Source organism: Sinocyclocheilus anshuiensis, unplaced genomic scaffold (genome assembly GCF_001515605.1).
Source record: "Sinocyclocheilus anshuiensis isolate Anshui unplaced genomic scaffold, SAMN03320099.WGS_v1.1 scaffold1512, whole genome shotgun sequence".
NCBI classification, from domain to species: Eukaryota; Metazoa; Chordata; class Actinopteri; order Cypriniformes; family Cyprinidae; genus Sinocyclocheilus; species Sinocyclocheilus anshuiensis.
Window position 1 is genome coordinate 168,110 of NW_015557148.1, and position 15,784 is coordinate 183,893.

The window sequence follows — 15,784 nt, forward strand, 5'->3', positions numbered from 1 at the left end:
CTGACAGTGGCCCTGGACTTTATTCAGAAATAGATGTAAATGCAGCATCACAGAAAAGAAAAAGAAAAACCCTGTTCAGTGGCTGTCACACATGTCAATTTATTCGGAGACCAAAAGCATCTGATAACGGTGTTTTCAAAATAGTGAATAGGACTATTTGCTGATTGAGTAATTTTAGTATAGCAGCCCGCCCAAAGAAGAATTAAACAGTATATATAGAATGATGCATGACTGTGGTTTTCATTTCTTGATGTGTCATTTTTTTTTATTATAGTGGACAAATTTTGATTTGTTCTTTTTTTTCTCAGTTCTCTATTTTGTACATTGACTATGGAAATACAGAGATTGTCAGTCGGTCTGATTTAGTCGAACTCCCAGAAGAACTGCAGACAACAGGACTTGCAAAAAAGTACAAGTTCTGGGGCTTTCATGTGTCAAGCGAGCAGGATTCCCCACTTTTTTCACAGGTATTTGACAAAACTGTTTTTGAAGAATGGACTGTTCACCTATGAATGTGATTATAAATGCATCTGATATTTGTTTTTGCTTTTGCTTTGACTCTTATACAACTGTGTTGTCACTAGGGGAAGTCCTTCCTTCAGAATATGATTCATGGAAAAAAGTTGCGTGTCCATAAAAAGTCAGTTTGCTTTGATGGAACCATCCTGGTTGAAGCCTTCCAGGGGAATCTTGACATTGGTGAGGAGCTATTGAAATTTAAGTTCGCCAAAGTCAGTCTCCCAGGCAACAGGGAGAACTCCTTTCCCACAGTAAGCCTGCAGGAGTGCACAGGACTGTGGCCCAGCAGAAACGCCCCGGGGGAGTTGGACACACTTGGCTCTTCATTGGGATGCATGCCCAAATTGCGACCGATATTCTCAGACCAGAAGCCTCAAATTATTAAGTACGTTTTGAGACAATATTAGAATATTAACCAATATTAACCTCTCATTGTGCAAGTGCTTAAACGGATAGTCGACCCAAATATGAAAATTCTATCATCATTTACTCACCCTGTTGTTGTTCCTAGCCTGTTTGCATTTCTTTCTTCTATGGAAGATAATAGAAGATATTTTGAAGAATGTTGATGATGTTGGATTTTTTTGTACATTCAATGGAAGTCAATAGGACCTGAAACCATTTGGTTACCAACATTCTTCAGAATATCTTTTTTTTGTGTTCCACAGAAGAAAGGAAGTCACACAGGTTTTGAACAACATGAGGATGAGTAAATGCTGACATAATTTTAAAGGGATAGTTCGCCCAAAAATGAAAACTCTGTCATTAATTACTCACCCTCATGTCGTTCCAAACCCATAAACCCAGAATTTTCATTTTTGGGTGAACTATCCTTTTAATTTTTGAGTGGGCTGTCCTTTTAAGGATAACATTGCTATTCACTTTAATCATAGCAGTTGGGTATAGCATCCACATTATCATTCTGAACATCTCTTGATAAATGTTACGAGTTTTGAATATGTGTTTTTCTACGTGCTTTAGGGAGCAGAAAACCAGCGTTGCTCTCCAGCCTGTGGAGAAACTGAATGCTGGTCAGGAACCTCTTACTGAGATCCAGTCCTCAAAAACTGATGTAAATGGACAGCAGGTGTGCTCTCAGGATATTGAGCAGGTGCCGAATGAAACCGAGTCTGAACTACAGGTGGCTCTTTCTCATTGTCTCAAATGTTTTACCATTGAATTTAATTTCTCACCATATCTGTGCATTATAAATCAGTGCTTCTCAACTGGCAGTTTGCTTCTGATAGGGCTGTGGACATTAGACCTGTGAAAAAAACAGTTGACACCTAATTGACACATTTCCCACCTAATATTCAGAGGGTTTTAAGATCCTGTCAGCTTTCAGAAGGGACAAGAATATACCATATCTTTTGTTATTAATGTCAAAGGGTGTGCATACAGTTTAAAAACAAACAAACACGTAGATAGACAAGTCAACAAATTGAACAAATATACACATTTCAATACATTTGAACATTTATTCAAATATTTTAATTAAAATCATTATTTCAATTAGTATATGTGACCCTGGACCACAAAACCTTTGTTAGTATAGGACAATATTTGGCTGAGATACAACTATTTGAAAATCTGGAATCTGAGGGTGCAAAAAAATCAAAATATTGAGAAAATTGCCTTTAAAATTGTCCAAATGAAGTTCTTAGCAATACATATTACTAATCAAAAATTGAGTTTTGATATATTTGCGGTAGGAAATTTACTAAATATCTTCATGGAACATGATCTTTATTTAATATCCTAATGATTTTTGGCATAAAAGAAAAATCAATAATTTTGACCCATACAATGTATTTTTGGCTATTGCTACAAATATACCCCAGCGACTTGAGACTGGTTTTGTGGTCCAGGGTCACATATTTGCTTTTAGTTTTATGTTTATTTGTTGCCTATTGATGATAAATGTAAAATCTGTGAATCTCCTGAAGCAACACCACTGTTTTAAACCATTGCTCAGCGTTAAAGATATTTCAAGAGGGAAACAAGTATAGAAAGTATAGTACTAATAAGTACTAATACTTAGTACTTAGTACTGATAGTACTAATAAGTGGATTAAGGACACTTACAAATATACAATAGTGTTCAAAAGTTTTGGGGGTCAGTAAGTTTTTTTTTTTTTTTTTTTTTTTTTAAAGAAATTAATAAGGAATTAATACTACTCAACAAGGAAACAATAAATTGATCAAAAGTTGCACTAAAGACAATTTTCATGCTACAGAAGATTTCTGTTTCAAATGTATGCTGTTATTTTGAACTTTTCATTCATCAGAAAATCCTGAAGAAATATTTTCAGCATTGGTAAAAAATAAGAAATGTTTATTTTCTGTGCACCAAATCAGCATATTAGAATGATTTTTGAAGGATCATGTGACACTGAAGGATTTATGAAATAAATGCAGTGTTGGTGAGCATAAAAAACTTCTCTAAAAACATTAAAAAAAAATCTCCAAATGTTTGAATGGTAGTGTGCATACACTAATGCTTAAAGGGGTCATATGATGCGATTTAAATTTTTCCTTTCTCTTTGGAGTGTTATAAGCTCTTGGTGCATAAAGAAGATCTGTATGCCGCAAGCCCGCCGGACGCTCCTTCGTCGAATCCGCCGGTCACGCCGTTCTCAAGCCCACTGGCTGTTCCTCACTCAAGCCCGCCCGCCTCTGCTCACTCAAGCCGGCCTCCACATACTCTAGGCCTCCGCTCACTCAAGGCCGCGGTGTGTGACGCTTTTTCGTTGTGAAAGCGAAACTAATTTGTTTGGTCTTCCAAAAGAGGACACGACTACAAATCAGTGGTATTTACAACACTTTTATGGAGGACTGTTTCCTGATTCTGGTAGAGTAGACTACAATGCCGGCTGTTCTGACTCACAGACTGTAAGTACGTTTTTTTATATTTAAAGAATTTGCCACTGATGATTCAAATGCGAGTTTTTTGGGCAGTGTAGAGTAGCAATTGTTGTTGGATTTCTCCGATCACAAATGCAGACACGGTTTTATGTTACGCTCCGGCCGGACAGGGCATCACAGTATGGTAGGGGCGTAACATTTCCATCACACGCTTGAGGTATTCGGCCAATCGCAACGCACTGGATAGCTGGCCAATCAGCACACCTCGCTTTTCAGACCGATGAGCTTTGTAAAAATCGACGCGTTTCAGAAAGGTGGGGCATAGAGGAGAAACAATAACGTACAGTATGTGGAAAATAATGTGTTTTTTGAACCTTAAACTGCATAAACACATTTCATTACACCAAATACACAAAATAATGTCTTTAAAAAATATTTTTAGCAGCATCATATGACCCCTTTAAGTTTCATGCATGTAAGAAATCACACTTGATTGTATCATGAACCTCCTACAAGTGAAAACCCTTGTAACATGTGAGAACATGCCTGAGATAGTCTGTGACCGCTGTGCTGTTTTGTGTACCCAGAGGATGAGAGAGGTGATAAATGATAAGGACATGGAGATCAAGAAGCTAAAAGAGGAAGGAAGTGCCATTCAGCAGCATGCATCTCTCCTGGGGCAGCAGCTAGAAGAGGCCAAATTAGAGCTGCAGGTGCCCGTGAGCTGTTTCACACACGTGTTGATTGTTCAGTGTGTTTTAGGCCATGACGCAGATTAGATACATCCACCTCATTTTATGAACTTACGAGAATGCGCACCCATCTTGAATGTGCCTGGCTTCCAGTGTCATCCGTTTCCTTTTTTTTCTGCTGTACAAAACGGCTTGTTATGCTGCTTGATATTGCAAATTGGTATTTCTTATCGTATTATTGTATTATCGTAACCATAAACGCACTGGTTTGTAGTGCAAATAGTTTTACTTTTACGTTACCTATAGAGCATAACGCATCAGAAGTCTCACACATTGACAGATTGTAGCTTTGTTCCACAATGCAATATGTGTATAAAGAGTTGTTCTTTGCAGATACTGAAGGAGAGTTATGATAAGACAAAGGAGACTAAACATAATCATCCTACAACAGTTGCAAACAGAATATCCCAGCTGGCTAAGAAAGTGGATTCTTTGAGGAAACTAAGGCAAAATAATTTTTCTTCTTCCCAAACTCTTCTTTTTTTTTTTCCAGTTTCAGTGGTTTAATGTATACTTGCTTCTACTTCTGACTTGATTTAGACAATGTTTCTGACTTAAAATTATTGGTTTGAACCTCAGGGAGAGTAATCCTTGCTCCACTGATGAAGATCACCTATTAGAGTCCATCACCATCATCATGAACTACAGGATCCCAATGCCGTTGAGCTCAGAGAGGCTGGACCTTGCGGGGAAAGCTTATGATCAAACCTTGGAAAATCTAAGAGGCTGTCAAACCGTGAGTAAAATATACATTCTTCTGATCAATGAATGAATGAAATGAGTTTGCATGTAGATGAATGTCATCTCTGTGGCTCAAAAATAAAAACTTTTTCTTTAAAAAAGACTGTGGTAATAACCAGTGTATGAAAGAACTGTTCTTGTTAGAAGCCTCTCAACTGTATTACAGTTTTACATTCCCTGTTGTCTTCTGTTGACTGTGGCATTGCTTCTAAGATTGCTTGTGTGTGTTCTGTCAGATGGCGGAAGTAGAGTCACTGGTGAACATTAGGAATGAGGCTCGAGGTGCTCTCTTAGCTGCTGTAGATGACTTCCTGCAGGAGGTGGACAAGCTGCCAATTAATGAACGCTTGGACAGGCTGAAGGTATGAGTATATACAAATGAGTATTATTTTAGTATTCTGTTATAGTGTTTGATTTTATATTTTCAGCCACAAACAATTTTCAGTTTGTTTTAGTAATTTTAGGTTATTTTGACATTTATATATTTTTTTACCCATTTTATTTCAGTTTAAGATAAGTTTACGTTTTCTAATATTTTTATATTTTATTTCAGTTTAAAGAAAAAAAACGTATTAACAACACTGATACAAATACATCACTTTCCAAATTTCTCACAGAGATTGTTTTGTATTGAATTTAGTCAGATTAGGCCTCTGTAAAGTATCAGATATATTTCTTGAATCAGCCTGTCAGAGGCTGTGCTCGGTTTCTTGTTTTCTACCTAATAAATGTGTGAAAAGCCCATAAATTGAAACAGCAAATACATAGAATGTGAAGATTCCCCTGCCAGCTTTTCATTACTGCATTTTGAACTGTGTCGTCTGCATATACAGGAAGTTGCATCCTCATTGACGGCAATGTTTAGCTCTGTTATGCTGGTGGAGCAGACCGAAGAGTGCTCTTTTGAGAAGTTCTGTGAGTGGAAGGGGCACAAACAACAGAAGATCAAAAATGTGCGAAAAGCTACAGATGAAGCTCTCCTTGCTCTTAGCAGCTGGGCAACCAGGCTTAGCAAGGTGCGTTTGCTAATGTAAACCTCATCAAATTCATGTCTCCTTTTACTGATATCTTTTAAGTTAAATGAACAGACATGGTTTATAGTATCAAGGTACTTTATTTACTGCTCTATAAGATGAAGCCTTTGTTTCAGTTTTCGTGTTTGATGGAGAAAACGTCATTGACCGAAGAAGATGTTGCTGAAGGTGTGGATGAGATCCTGATGAATGCTGACAATGCCTTGTGTGAAGAACTCCGTACTAAATCCTCTGTAAGTGTTTCTGTCCTGATCTACACATTTTTCTACACTATGTCTGCATTTCAGTGTGCATTCCCTCTATTCTTAGCAACGGCACAAACCCCCAGGTCTTCCCCAGAGGGACTTTATTCTGTGCAATTTCAGATGTTTGGGAAAAACAAAGCTCACAGTTACTGAATGGAAAATTTGTTTCTCACTGTTGTTATAGGAACAAGATGATCAAGAGAGGAAAATGGTGTTTAATGCCTTTAATAAAGCCATGCAGGGCATCCAGAGAGAACAATGTTTGTTAAAAGCGATCAGGCAAAAGTACGAACTCAACACAAAGGTAAAAGAGATTCTCTCTTTGAATTCATTTTAAAAAAAGCTGATTCTATGGAGATTCATAAAAATATATACACTACCATTCAAATGTTTCGGTCGGGCCAGTAAGAGTTATTTTTTTTAAAGTTTATGTTTTTGAGAAGTCTCATGCTCAGGCTACATTTATTTGATGAAAAGTACAGTAAGTCAGTAACATTGTAAATATTACTATGATTTAAAATAACTTTACTATTTTAATATATTTTAAAATGTAACTTATTCTTGTCACATGATCCTTCAGAAATTATTCTAATATGTGACCCTGGACCACAAAACCAGTCATAAGTCGCTGGAGTATATTTATAGCAATAGCCAAAAATACATTGTATGGGTCAAAATGATAGATTTTTCTTTTATGCCAAAAATCATTAGGATATTAAGTAAAGATCATGTTCCATGAAGATATTTTGTAAATTTCCTACCGTAAATATATCAAAACTTCATTTTTGATTAGTAATATGCATTGATAAGAACTTCATTTGGACAATTTTAAAGGCGATTTTCTCAATATTTTGATGTTTTTGCACCCTCAGATTCCAGATTTTCAAATAGTTGTATCTCGGCCAAATATTATCCAATCCTAACAACCATACATCAATGGAAAGCTTATTTATTCAGCTTTCAGATGATATATACATCTCCGTTTCGAAAAATTTACACTTAAGACTGGTTATGTGGTCCAGGGTCACATATGTTGATTTTGGTATTCGAGTAACATTTTCTATTATTATTAATGCTGAAAACAGATATGCTGCTTAATATTTTTTTTGTGGACAATGTAATGTTTTTTCTCTTTATATTTTGATAATTAGAAAGTTCAAAAGAACAGCATTTATTTGAAATCTTTTGTAACATTATAAATAGGTGTACTGTCACTTTTGACCAATTTATGCATACATACTGAAAAAAAAAAGTCTTACAGTGCATGATTATTTTCATTATCACTTTTATTTGTTAGTTGTAACAGCCATAATATTTAACTGCAGTTTAAGCAGGAAATACAGCAGTGGCAGAGTGGCCCTCCTAAAGCAGAAGATCTGTTTGCGGTGAAGAAGCGCATCAGGAGCTTGAGATCTCAGCTGCGCTGGAAACTGGTGGAAGTCAGCTGTCTGGAGGAGGTGAGAACAGCCCTACCTAATGTGCTCTGAAAATCCACACGATGGGGCTACCGTTCACAAAATGTCCACAGTGCTGGGAGCTCAGATGGCTGGGGTCTCAGTATTGATTTATTGGTTTGATTTAGTTTTTTTTTATTTATTTATTTTTTATTTTTTTAATTTTTTTATCGTATGCAGCACTATTTATGCATATCTGTTCATTGATTAACTTTGCCTGTTAAGTAACTGGGAGAGCTGGTTGCGTTCACTGGAAATGGTCAGTTTATCAGTTTGAGTTTCCTGAAGGCAGAAGAACTGGACCTGCCAGAGATTCTTAAGAAGAAGGAGGAGATCGCTGAGACGAGAAATGCTCTCTTTCAAGAAATCAGCCATGAAAAGAAGCAATATGTATGTGTTTAAAGATCTTTCATATTCTTAGATACTGGGCTTAGATTGTAGCACAGACACAGTTAAGAATGGCAATACAATACATTATTTATGTATGCAGGATGTCATACTTTGTTGTTGTATTAGATTTGTAGTCCACCCAAAGAACTATAATATTGTGTTTATACCTTAGAACAGTGGTTTGCAATGGGATAGAAATGTCAGTGCTGAATTATGTTAAATAAAAATGTGTAATTAAAAAATGATGGTACATTAATTAAATTACTTAACTTTTCAGCAGTTAATACCTGAAATCTCCATTATGTGTTGATATACAGATAATGCTGTGTGACCTCATGAAAAGAGGCTTTCCTGAGTTGCCAATTATCTATCCTGATGCAGATATTAATGGCTATATGGTGAGTACTTGTTTTGTCAATACCAATACCAAAGCCTTGTTCAATGTATTTGAATGAATGTATTTATTCATTTAGCACGATTTTATGTAAAAGAACTATAACAAATGACTGGGATTGTACAGTATGAGCTTAAGTGTACTGTAAACTTTTCTTTTTGGGAATATTCGCTGACTACAGAGGATGGAAGATGTATGTTTAAGGTCTGTGAGCATTGGAACAGAGTGATAGTTATTCTTTTTCTGCAAATGTGTGCTTTCAGAGCTCTGCAGGACTGTTAATGAAGAGCTTGGACAGAGACATGTTTGATGCAGACCCGATGAGAGAGCTAAGTGGGAGGAGACCTCTTCTAAGCACAGATTTCCAGGGACAGAAAATAGTCCTGAAGGTTGGTTATAGCCCAGAATGTTCATTTGCTTTGCTTTGGTCAAAGTACAGTGAGAATATATGTACACTACAAGCCAAGTGCGAAACACATATACTCATTATTTATTTTTATATTCCAAATTTTAAAACAATATTAAGTAACCCCCCCCCCAAAAAAGAAAGAAATTGAATATAAAATATATACATGACCGTTCAACCGTTTAGGGTTGGTAAAATCTTTTAAATGTTTTTTGTAAGATGTTTCTTAAGCTTACAAAGGCTGCATTTATTTGACAAAAATGCACTAATATTGTAAAATTTTTATTGCAGTTTAAAATAACTGTATTCTTAATGTATGTAACTGCATCTTAATGTATTTTAAAATGTACTTTATTCCTTTGATGGCAAAGCTGAATTTTCAGCAGCCATTACTCCAGGCTTCAGTGTCACATGATCCTTCAGAAAGCATTGCATAGGCTAATTTAGTACTCCACTATCTTTTTTTTGTTGTTGGGTGCTTTATTATTATTATTGGTAGTATTGTTAATGTTGAAAACTGCTGCTTAATATTGTGTGGAAACCGTGATACATTTTTTCCAGGATATATTGTTAGATATGGAATATCTATAGATATTGTTGCTGTCCATTGCTGAATGTTTGTAAAAGAGTTGAGGGTTGTTTGCAGTGCTATGCTGTGGATGAAGAGTCAGAGGCGAAGATGCTTGAACAAGCCGCCCAGTATCACAGAGCTCAGCAGCAGAATCCCGCCACTACTGTTCCTCTCCTGGCGCTGTTTTGCGGCAAAGTTCTCTGTCATCTTTTACTATACTAGTTTCTGACTTCATAAAGCAGAGTGGACCTACAAATTTCAGTGATGTTACAGCTCTGTATCAGCGCATGTGTAAAATTATTTCTGTTTTGTCCAGTCTGATCCACTGGCATACATCATGGTACCACACTACTCGAATGGAAGTCTCAGGGCCATTCAGAAATCCTCTCCACTGTCCTCTTCTGTAAGTGCATCAATTCCAAATGTATTTGTCGACACTGTAGACAAGTGGTAAAGTTTGTCAGATTAATATAAAGTCCTAAAAAAAATTTTTTTTTTTAAATTTACTTTTAATTTACTATTTTAAAACCAAGCATTAATGGCCATAACAGCCAGAATTTTGGTGCTTACTCATACAATTTGCAAACTTTTTATTTTTTTGTCCTTTTTTGTTATTGCAATGTAGGAGATTAGGAAGGTGATGAAGGGCGTAGCTTTGGGACTGCAGGGTCTTCATGCAGCATCTCTTACTCATGCATCTCTGCATCCCAACAATGTGTTTGCCATCGGCCGAGAGAAAGGCATTGTTGGAGATTATGATTTCTCAAAGACACCTGTAAGTGAACCCACCCCCCCAGCAAATTCAGTGACGTTATGGATTCATGTACTTTTTGGGGAAAATTAACTAAATGGAAGCAGACCTGGTCTTGATTATTAAATCTTAGAAATGATTGTTTATATGATTATTTGTTTTTATAGGAGCAGAGGGTGTCTGACAGCGGGATGGTGGCTGGTTCCATCAGTCTGGTGGCTCCAGAGTTGAAGCAGGGTCAGCTGCCTTCCCCAGCCAGTGATATGTATGCCTTTGGAGGCATCGTGCTCTGGGTAGAACTGTTACTTACTTATTTGCTTGCTTGCACTATCATTTAAAAGTCTGGAATAATCATTTTCTAAAGAAGTCTTTTTTATCAAAAATAAAGTAAAAAAGTAATACTGTGAAATATTATTGCAATTTAAACAAACTGTTTTCTATTTGAATATATTAAAAAAATTACTTTATTCCTGTGTTGACAACTGAATTTTCAGCAGCCATTTCTCCAGTCTTCAGTGTCACATGATTCTTCAGAAATCGTTCTAATATGTGACCCTGGACCACAAAACCAGTCATAAGGGTCAATTTTTCAAAATTGAGATTTATACACCATCTGAAAGTTGAATAAATATGCTTTCCATTGTATGGTTTGTTAGGATAGGATAACATTTGGCTGAGATACAACTATTTGAAAATCTGGAATCTGAGGGTGCAAAAAAAAATCAAAATATTGAGAAAATCGCCTTTAAAATTGTCCACATTTAGTTCTTAGCAATGCATATTACTAATCAAAAATGAAGTTTTGATATATTTACAGTAGGAAATTTACAAAATATCTTCATGGAACATGATCTTTACTTAATATCCTAATGATTTTTGGCACAAAAGAAAAATCAATTATTTTGACCCATACAATGTATTTTTGGCTATTGCTACAAATATACACCAGTGACTTAAGACTGGTTTTGTGCTCCAGGGTCACATATTTTGATTTGCTGTTACTGCCGTTTAATATTTTTGTGGATACCGTGAAACATTTATTTCAGGATTCTTGAATAGACGGATGAATAGAAAGGTCAAAAGAACAGCCTATATTTGAAATAGAAATCTTTTGAAACATTCTAAATGTCTTCTTTACTGTCACTTTTGATTAAGACTGGAGTAATAAAAATCCAGCTTTTCCAGTACAGGAATAAATTACATTTTAAAATATATTTGTATCGTGAAAAGCGCTATACAAATAAACTTGAATATTCAAATAGGAAGCATTTCTTTTAAATTGTAATAATATTTCACAATTATTTTAATCATTTTGGATCAAATAAATGCAGCCTTGGTGAGCATAACAGATTTATTTCGGAAACATTACAAACTCTATATTATTCAAAACTTTTGAGCTGTTATGTTCTTATTTATTGTCCTTTTTATATTTTTATAAAATTATAATTTATGAAAACAAAAATGAATTCAAATTTCTAGTGTGTAAAATATAGTAGAAGTATACATTGTATATAAATGTGTGATTCTAAAAAAGAAACTTTAAAAACAACATTAATTTTTTCTGACAGTAAAGGAGTCTTGTTTGTTCACAGCTGCATGTTCCAGACTTCAGCGGAACTCTAGAGAGTGAGCGTCAAAATGTAGAGTTCTCTGGTTTGTGTCTGGTAGGTAGAATATAAGAGCTGATAAATAGTATTTTAAAATTATTACTCCAAAATGATTCAAACATTTCTCGCTGACAGGATGCCAAATTGCACGAGCTCGTCTCAAAGCTGCTGATTTCATCTACAAGACTGTCTGCTTCTGAGGCCCTAAAGGAAGACTACTTCATCTCAGTTGATTTGTAAAAGTGAATTATGTTCATGTTTGCATTCTTTGCCCTTTTTATTTATTATTTTCTTCTAAGAAAAAAACACACAGAGGTGTTTGTTCATTCCTCAAACCTTGTTTCATGTTCCTGGAATAAATAAAAATAAGTTTATAAAGGCAGAATTAAGTGGAAATCTTGGTCAATACAGTATGTGCATCAGAAAAGATGATGTGCATTTTCTGTTTGTAAGATGCTTGGTTTTACCCTTTTGTCATTTTTTATCCTGTTCCAGCCCAGATCCACGTAATGTGAAAGGCTGTCAGCTGTAATCTCAGTCATTGACAAGACCTTACTTTGAAATTGCCCCATTCGAAAATTGTCTCCATGTTATCTTCTGTCTTTCTGTTCTTTTTTTCTTCTTCATCAAAACGTGACTCAAAAATGGAGTGCAGAAAAATGCTGAAAGGGCGAACAGTTTGGCATGCTAGTGAATATTCACAGAAATCATATGAGTGTATAATAATTTCCGGTGTCATCAACAAATTGGTGAGAAAATAACACATTTTCATTAGTATTTTGGGCACACTTACCATTCACATGCAATCTCTGTGATTATTGACCTTGAAAAGGTCACCTGGTTTTTCCAGTGTTGTGGTACTCCACTAGCCACTTTTTTTTTGTTGAACACAACAGTCCCAGCATTGATGAAAGGTACAATTTATGCCACTTGGGAAGAAGCTAATCAGGCTGAGATGTTCAAAGTTATGTAACGGTGGTTTTCACTTATTGGAAACCACAGAGTCATTCCACATTGCTGTTATTTGACTGGATGACCCAAGGTCATTTACTAGAATATAGCACTATATAATATAAGGCTTTTACAGTTTCTTCCTAAAATAGAATTGTGACATACAGTGAATTCAGCAAGTATTCAAGAGTCAGACCCCTGCATTTTTTCACATTTTGCCAAGTTATGCCAAAATGCTTAAAATTACTCAGACCCTTAAAGGGATAGTTCACCCAAAAATGAAAATTCTGTCATCATTTACTCACCCTCATGTCGTTCCAAACCTGTACGAGTTGCTTTCTTATGTTGAACGTAAAAGAAGATATTTTGAAGATCGCTGGTAATCAAACAGTTGGTGGTTGCCATTGACTTCCATAGTATTTTTTTTTCCCTACTATAGAAGTCAATGGCAACCACAAACTTTGATTACCAGCAATCTTCAAAATATCTTCTGTGTTCAACATAAGAAAGCAACTCATACAGGTTTGGAACGACATGAGGGTGAGTAAATGACAGAATTTTAATTTTTGGGTGAACTATCCCTTTAAAGGAATAAATAAAAAAATTGTCATTTACTCTCATGTTGTTCCAAACTCGTATAACTGAAACATGTTCTGAGAAGCATATAGAAGATATTTTGAGAAATATTTTGTTTTGAGTTTTTCTTTACTAGCATTCTTCATGCATAACAGGAAATGCATAACAGGTTTGTAACATTATGAGGGTGAGTAAATGATGACAGAACTTTAATGTTTAGGTGACATGTTCATTTAATTTAGCAGCTTCGGCAGCGATTACAGCATCAGGTGAGTCTGAATATAGCCTACATATTTGCTGCATTCAGGACGTTTGAGAATTATTTTTTTCCTCGTAAAGTTGTCGTATAGTTTGCATAGAGTATACATCTCTTAGACCTTGTATAACAATGATGACGCCTTCTTGTGTTAAGCGCTGCACTTAAAGAGACATGCTCCACATCTGCTATAAATTACGAGCAATCTCCTTCAGTCCGGCAGAACATCTGAGATCCCAGAGAACTGCGCTGTCGGTCAACCCTCACAAGAAGACAAGAGTCTGTCATCGGAGGAAGGTAAGTAAAACAACCTTTTTGTTATGTTGGTCGTCAGTTTTAATATGCAAGTTAAACCACTCAAAACTAAGTAAGATACACAGTTGTGAGCAAGGGCTAGCTGTGGTTTCAACCAAGTCTAGTTAGCAGTGATTTTGTAAGCTATATTGGTTTTAAACACCTAGTTCAAAACCCTTAAGTAATTCTTTATATTATCTAAGGTCAAATTTTATTCTACACTATTAAAAATTTCAATACCATATTTTGCAGTAGGTAAATAAGTGAACAAACATGCTGGGATATAGATAGATAGATAGTATATACATTTATGAAGGAGCAAAAATAGAAAAAAGTAATACAAATGTAATTAATAATGAAAATATTGAATTAATTACAATTTTTGTCTAATATTTTAGTATACACAGTATTAATAATTAATATAAATCTATTTTATAAAAACAACAACAAGCTCTTGTCTTGAATTAAAATTAAGTAATTGTTCAAAACTAGGCTGCTTTTACATTTTTGGCAGCATTTATTCATTCATTCATTCATTCATTTATTTTCTAGATGCACTCTCATCAGCTGGTGTTTATGGTCATTGCTGTGATGTGGATTGTGACAATCACAGATGCATATCCATACACACCAGACACAGCCATCCCTGCAGAGGACATGGCCAAATACTATACTGCACTACGACACTATATCAAGCTCATCACACGACAAAGGTAAGATAAAAAAAAACAAGTGTAAATTAATCAATAAAATACAGCAAGCAGGACAATAGCTAGTCCCAAAGTATTTAGCAAACAATTTGAAATTAAGTTTACAAAGAAATAGGTCTTCATTTCTTTTTTTTTACACTAATCATATGTGCATTATTTAAATAATACTTTCTCTTATTTTAGGGAATATGTTGGGAATAAGTTAATTTTGTGCAGCCTTTTTATTTCCTCTGATGCTTTTGTTGCTCTGATTGTCCTAACCTCTCTCAGGTATGGGAAAAGAAGCAGTCCTGAGCCCATGTTCTTGAGTCGGCTGTTGAGAGAGACACAAGAAAGCATTCCTGAGTCAACATATGATGAAGCAGGCACTGAACATGACAAGATCAGGTTAAAACTACAACATTTTATTTAGCTGGGGACTGGATATTATCTTCTGGATATTATATTAATGTTTTACATTAAAATATATATAATTATAAAATATATATAATTGCCTCTCTCACTTTTTCATGTTATATAATTGTGTCTTCACAGATTAAAGGTAATATCCAGTTATTGGTAATGGAAGATTTTTTCCATCCACCAAGTGATGTCAGCGGTGACCAGAGAGTGGCAGTGTGCAGCTTTAAACCTTTGCTCTGATACTGTTTTCATACACTTTGGTCATTATATTCTGTATTGTTAATTATACAGTGTTTGTGAATTAAATGCATTGAAGAAATTAATATTAGTGGTTGTACATTAATTAAACCACAGACACATTTTTAACCTCATAATAGACTGAAAACATTTATAATTTGTGAATATATTCTTAGGTTTTTGGCTACTTTTCAGACCTTAAAAGAAATTTAAGTTTCTAAAATACATTTTAATATCAACAGAGAACAAAACACTTATTTAAAATACCTGATATCAAATGACATCTCTCATATTTATAAATATATAGTGAGGTTTTTGGGACATAAGCTTGTAGAGTCCCTCAATTAATATATAAAAGTATATATAAAAGCAGGCAGGGTTAACCTTACAGTAGTACTCAACACTGATTACTGTCAGACTTTCAAAATCCTTCTTCACTTGAATTGAGATTTATAATAATTTCATTTTAAAGCACAGCCACCACAAAATCAGACTTTAGCACTTCTTTTTACTTGGAGATCTTTGAGGTTAAATACAGATTTAAAGGGGTCATGTTGCTAAAAAGAACATTATTTTGTGTATTTGGTGTAATGAAATGTGTTTATGCGGTTTAAGGTAAAAAAAAAAAA

The 15,784-nt window shown here is 35.0% G+C and overlaps 2 protein-coding genes across 3 annotated transcripts; both read left to right on the top strand.

The window, feature by feature from the left end:
• The first annotated feature begins 312 nt into the window (after positions 1-312).
• Positions 313-12,126, top strand: stk31 (serine/threonine kinase 31). 2 transcript variants are annotated; one of them, XM_016473282.1, is made up of 21 exons: positions 313-467; positions 585-699; positions 772-904; positions 1,501-1,660; positions 3,972-4,097; positions 4,470-4,582; positions 4,716-4,872; positions 5,114-5,239; positions 5,711-5,893; positions 6,028-6,144; positions 6,341-6,460; positions 7,482-7,613; positions 7,899-8,000; positions 8,318-8,398; positions 8,658-8,783; positions 9,447-9,566; positions 9,688-9,774; positions 9,997-10,146; positions 10,290-10,415; positions 11,715-11,786; positions 11,865-12,126. In XM_016473282.1, exons 2-21 carry the CDS (start codon positions 606-608, stop codon positions 11,967-11,969), a joined length of 2,430 nt encoding a protein of 809 aa, XP_016328768.1. In that variant the 5' UTR covers positions 313-467; positions 585-605; the 3' UTR covers positions 11,970-12,126. The 2 variants fall into 2 exon arrangements, with proteins under 2 accessions (XP_016328768.1, XP_016328767.1); XM_016473281.1 differs by having other exon boundaries at positions 585-904.
• Positions 12,127-13,724: 1,598 nt separating this feature from the next.
• Positions 13,725-15,133, top strand: LOC107678135 (pro-neuropeptide Y-like). The gene is made up of 4 exons (XM_016473302.1): positions 13,725-13,809; positions 14,359-14,519; positions 14,787-14,903; positions 15,051-15,133. The coding sequence occupies exons 2-4, from the start codon at positions 14,359-14,361 to the stop codon at positions 15,076-15,078; spliced, it is 306 nt and encodes a 101-aa protein (XP_016328788.1). The 5' UTR covers positions 13,725-13,809; the 3' UTR covers positions 15,079-15,133.
• The last annotated feature ends 651 nt before the right edge of the window (positions 15,134-15,784 follow it).

Excerpts from the sequence above, each read along its gene's own strand:
- stk31 (XM_016473281.1), top strand. The coding sequence starts at position 606 with ATGATTCATGGAAAAAAGTTGCGTGTCCATAAAAAGTCAGTTTGCTTT. Across the intron at positions 7,614-7,898 it reads AAGTCAGCTGTCTGGAGGAG|GCAGAAGAACTGGACCTGCC; the intron begins GTGAGAACAGCC and ends AGTTTCCTGAAG. Across the intron at positions 9,775-9,996 it reads CCTCTCCACTGTCCTCTTCT|GAGATTAGGAAGGTGATGAA; the intron begins GTAAGTGCATCA and ends ATTGCAATGTAG.
- LOC107678135 (XM_016473302.1), top strand. The coding sequence starts at position 14,359 with ATGCACTCTCATCAGCTGGTGTTTATGGTCATTGCTGTGATGTGGATT. Across the intron at positions 14,520-14,786 it reads AAGCTCATCACACGACAAAG|GTATGGGAAAAGAAGCAGTC; the intron begins GTAAGATAAAAA and ends AACCTCTCTCAG. Across the intron at positions 14,904-15,050 it reads ACTGAACATGACAAGATCAG|ATTAAAGGTAATATCCAGTT; the intron begins GTTAAAACTACA and ends GTGTCTTCACAG.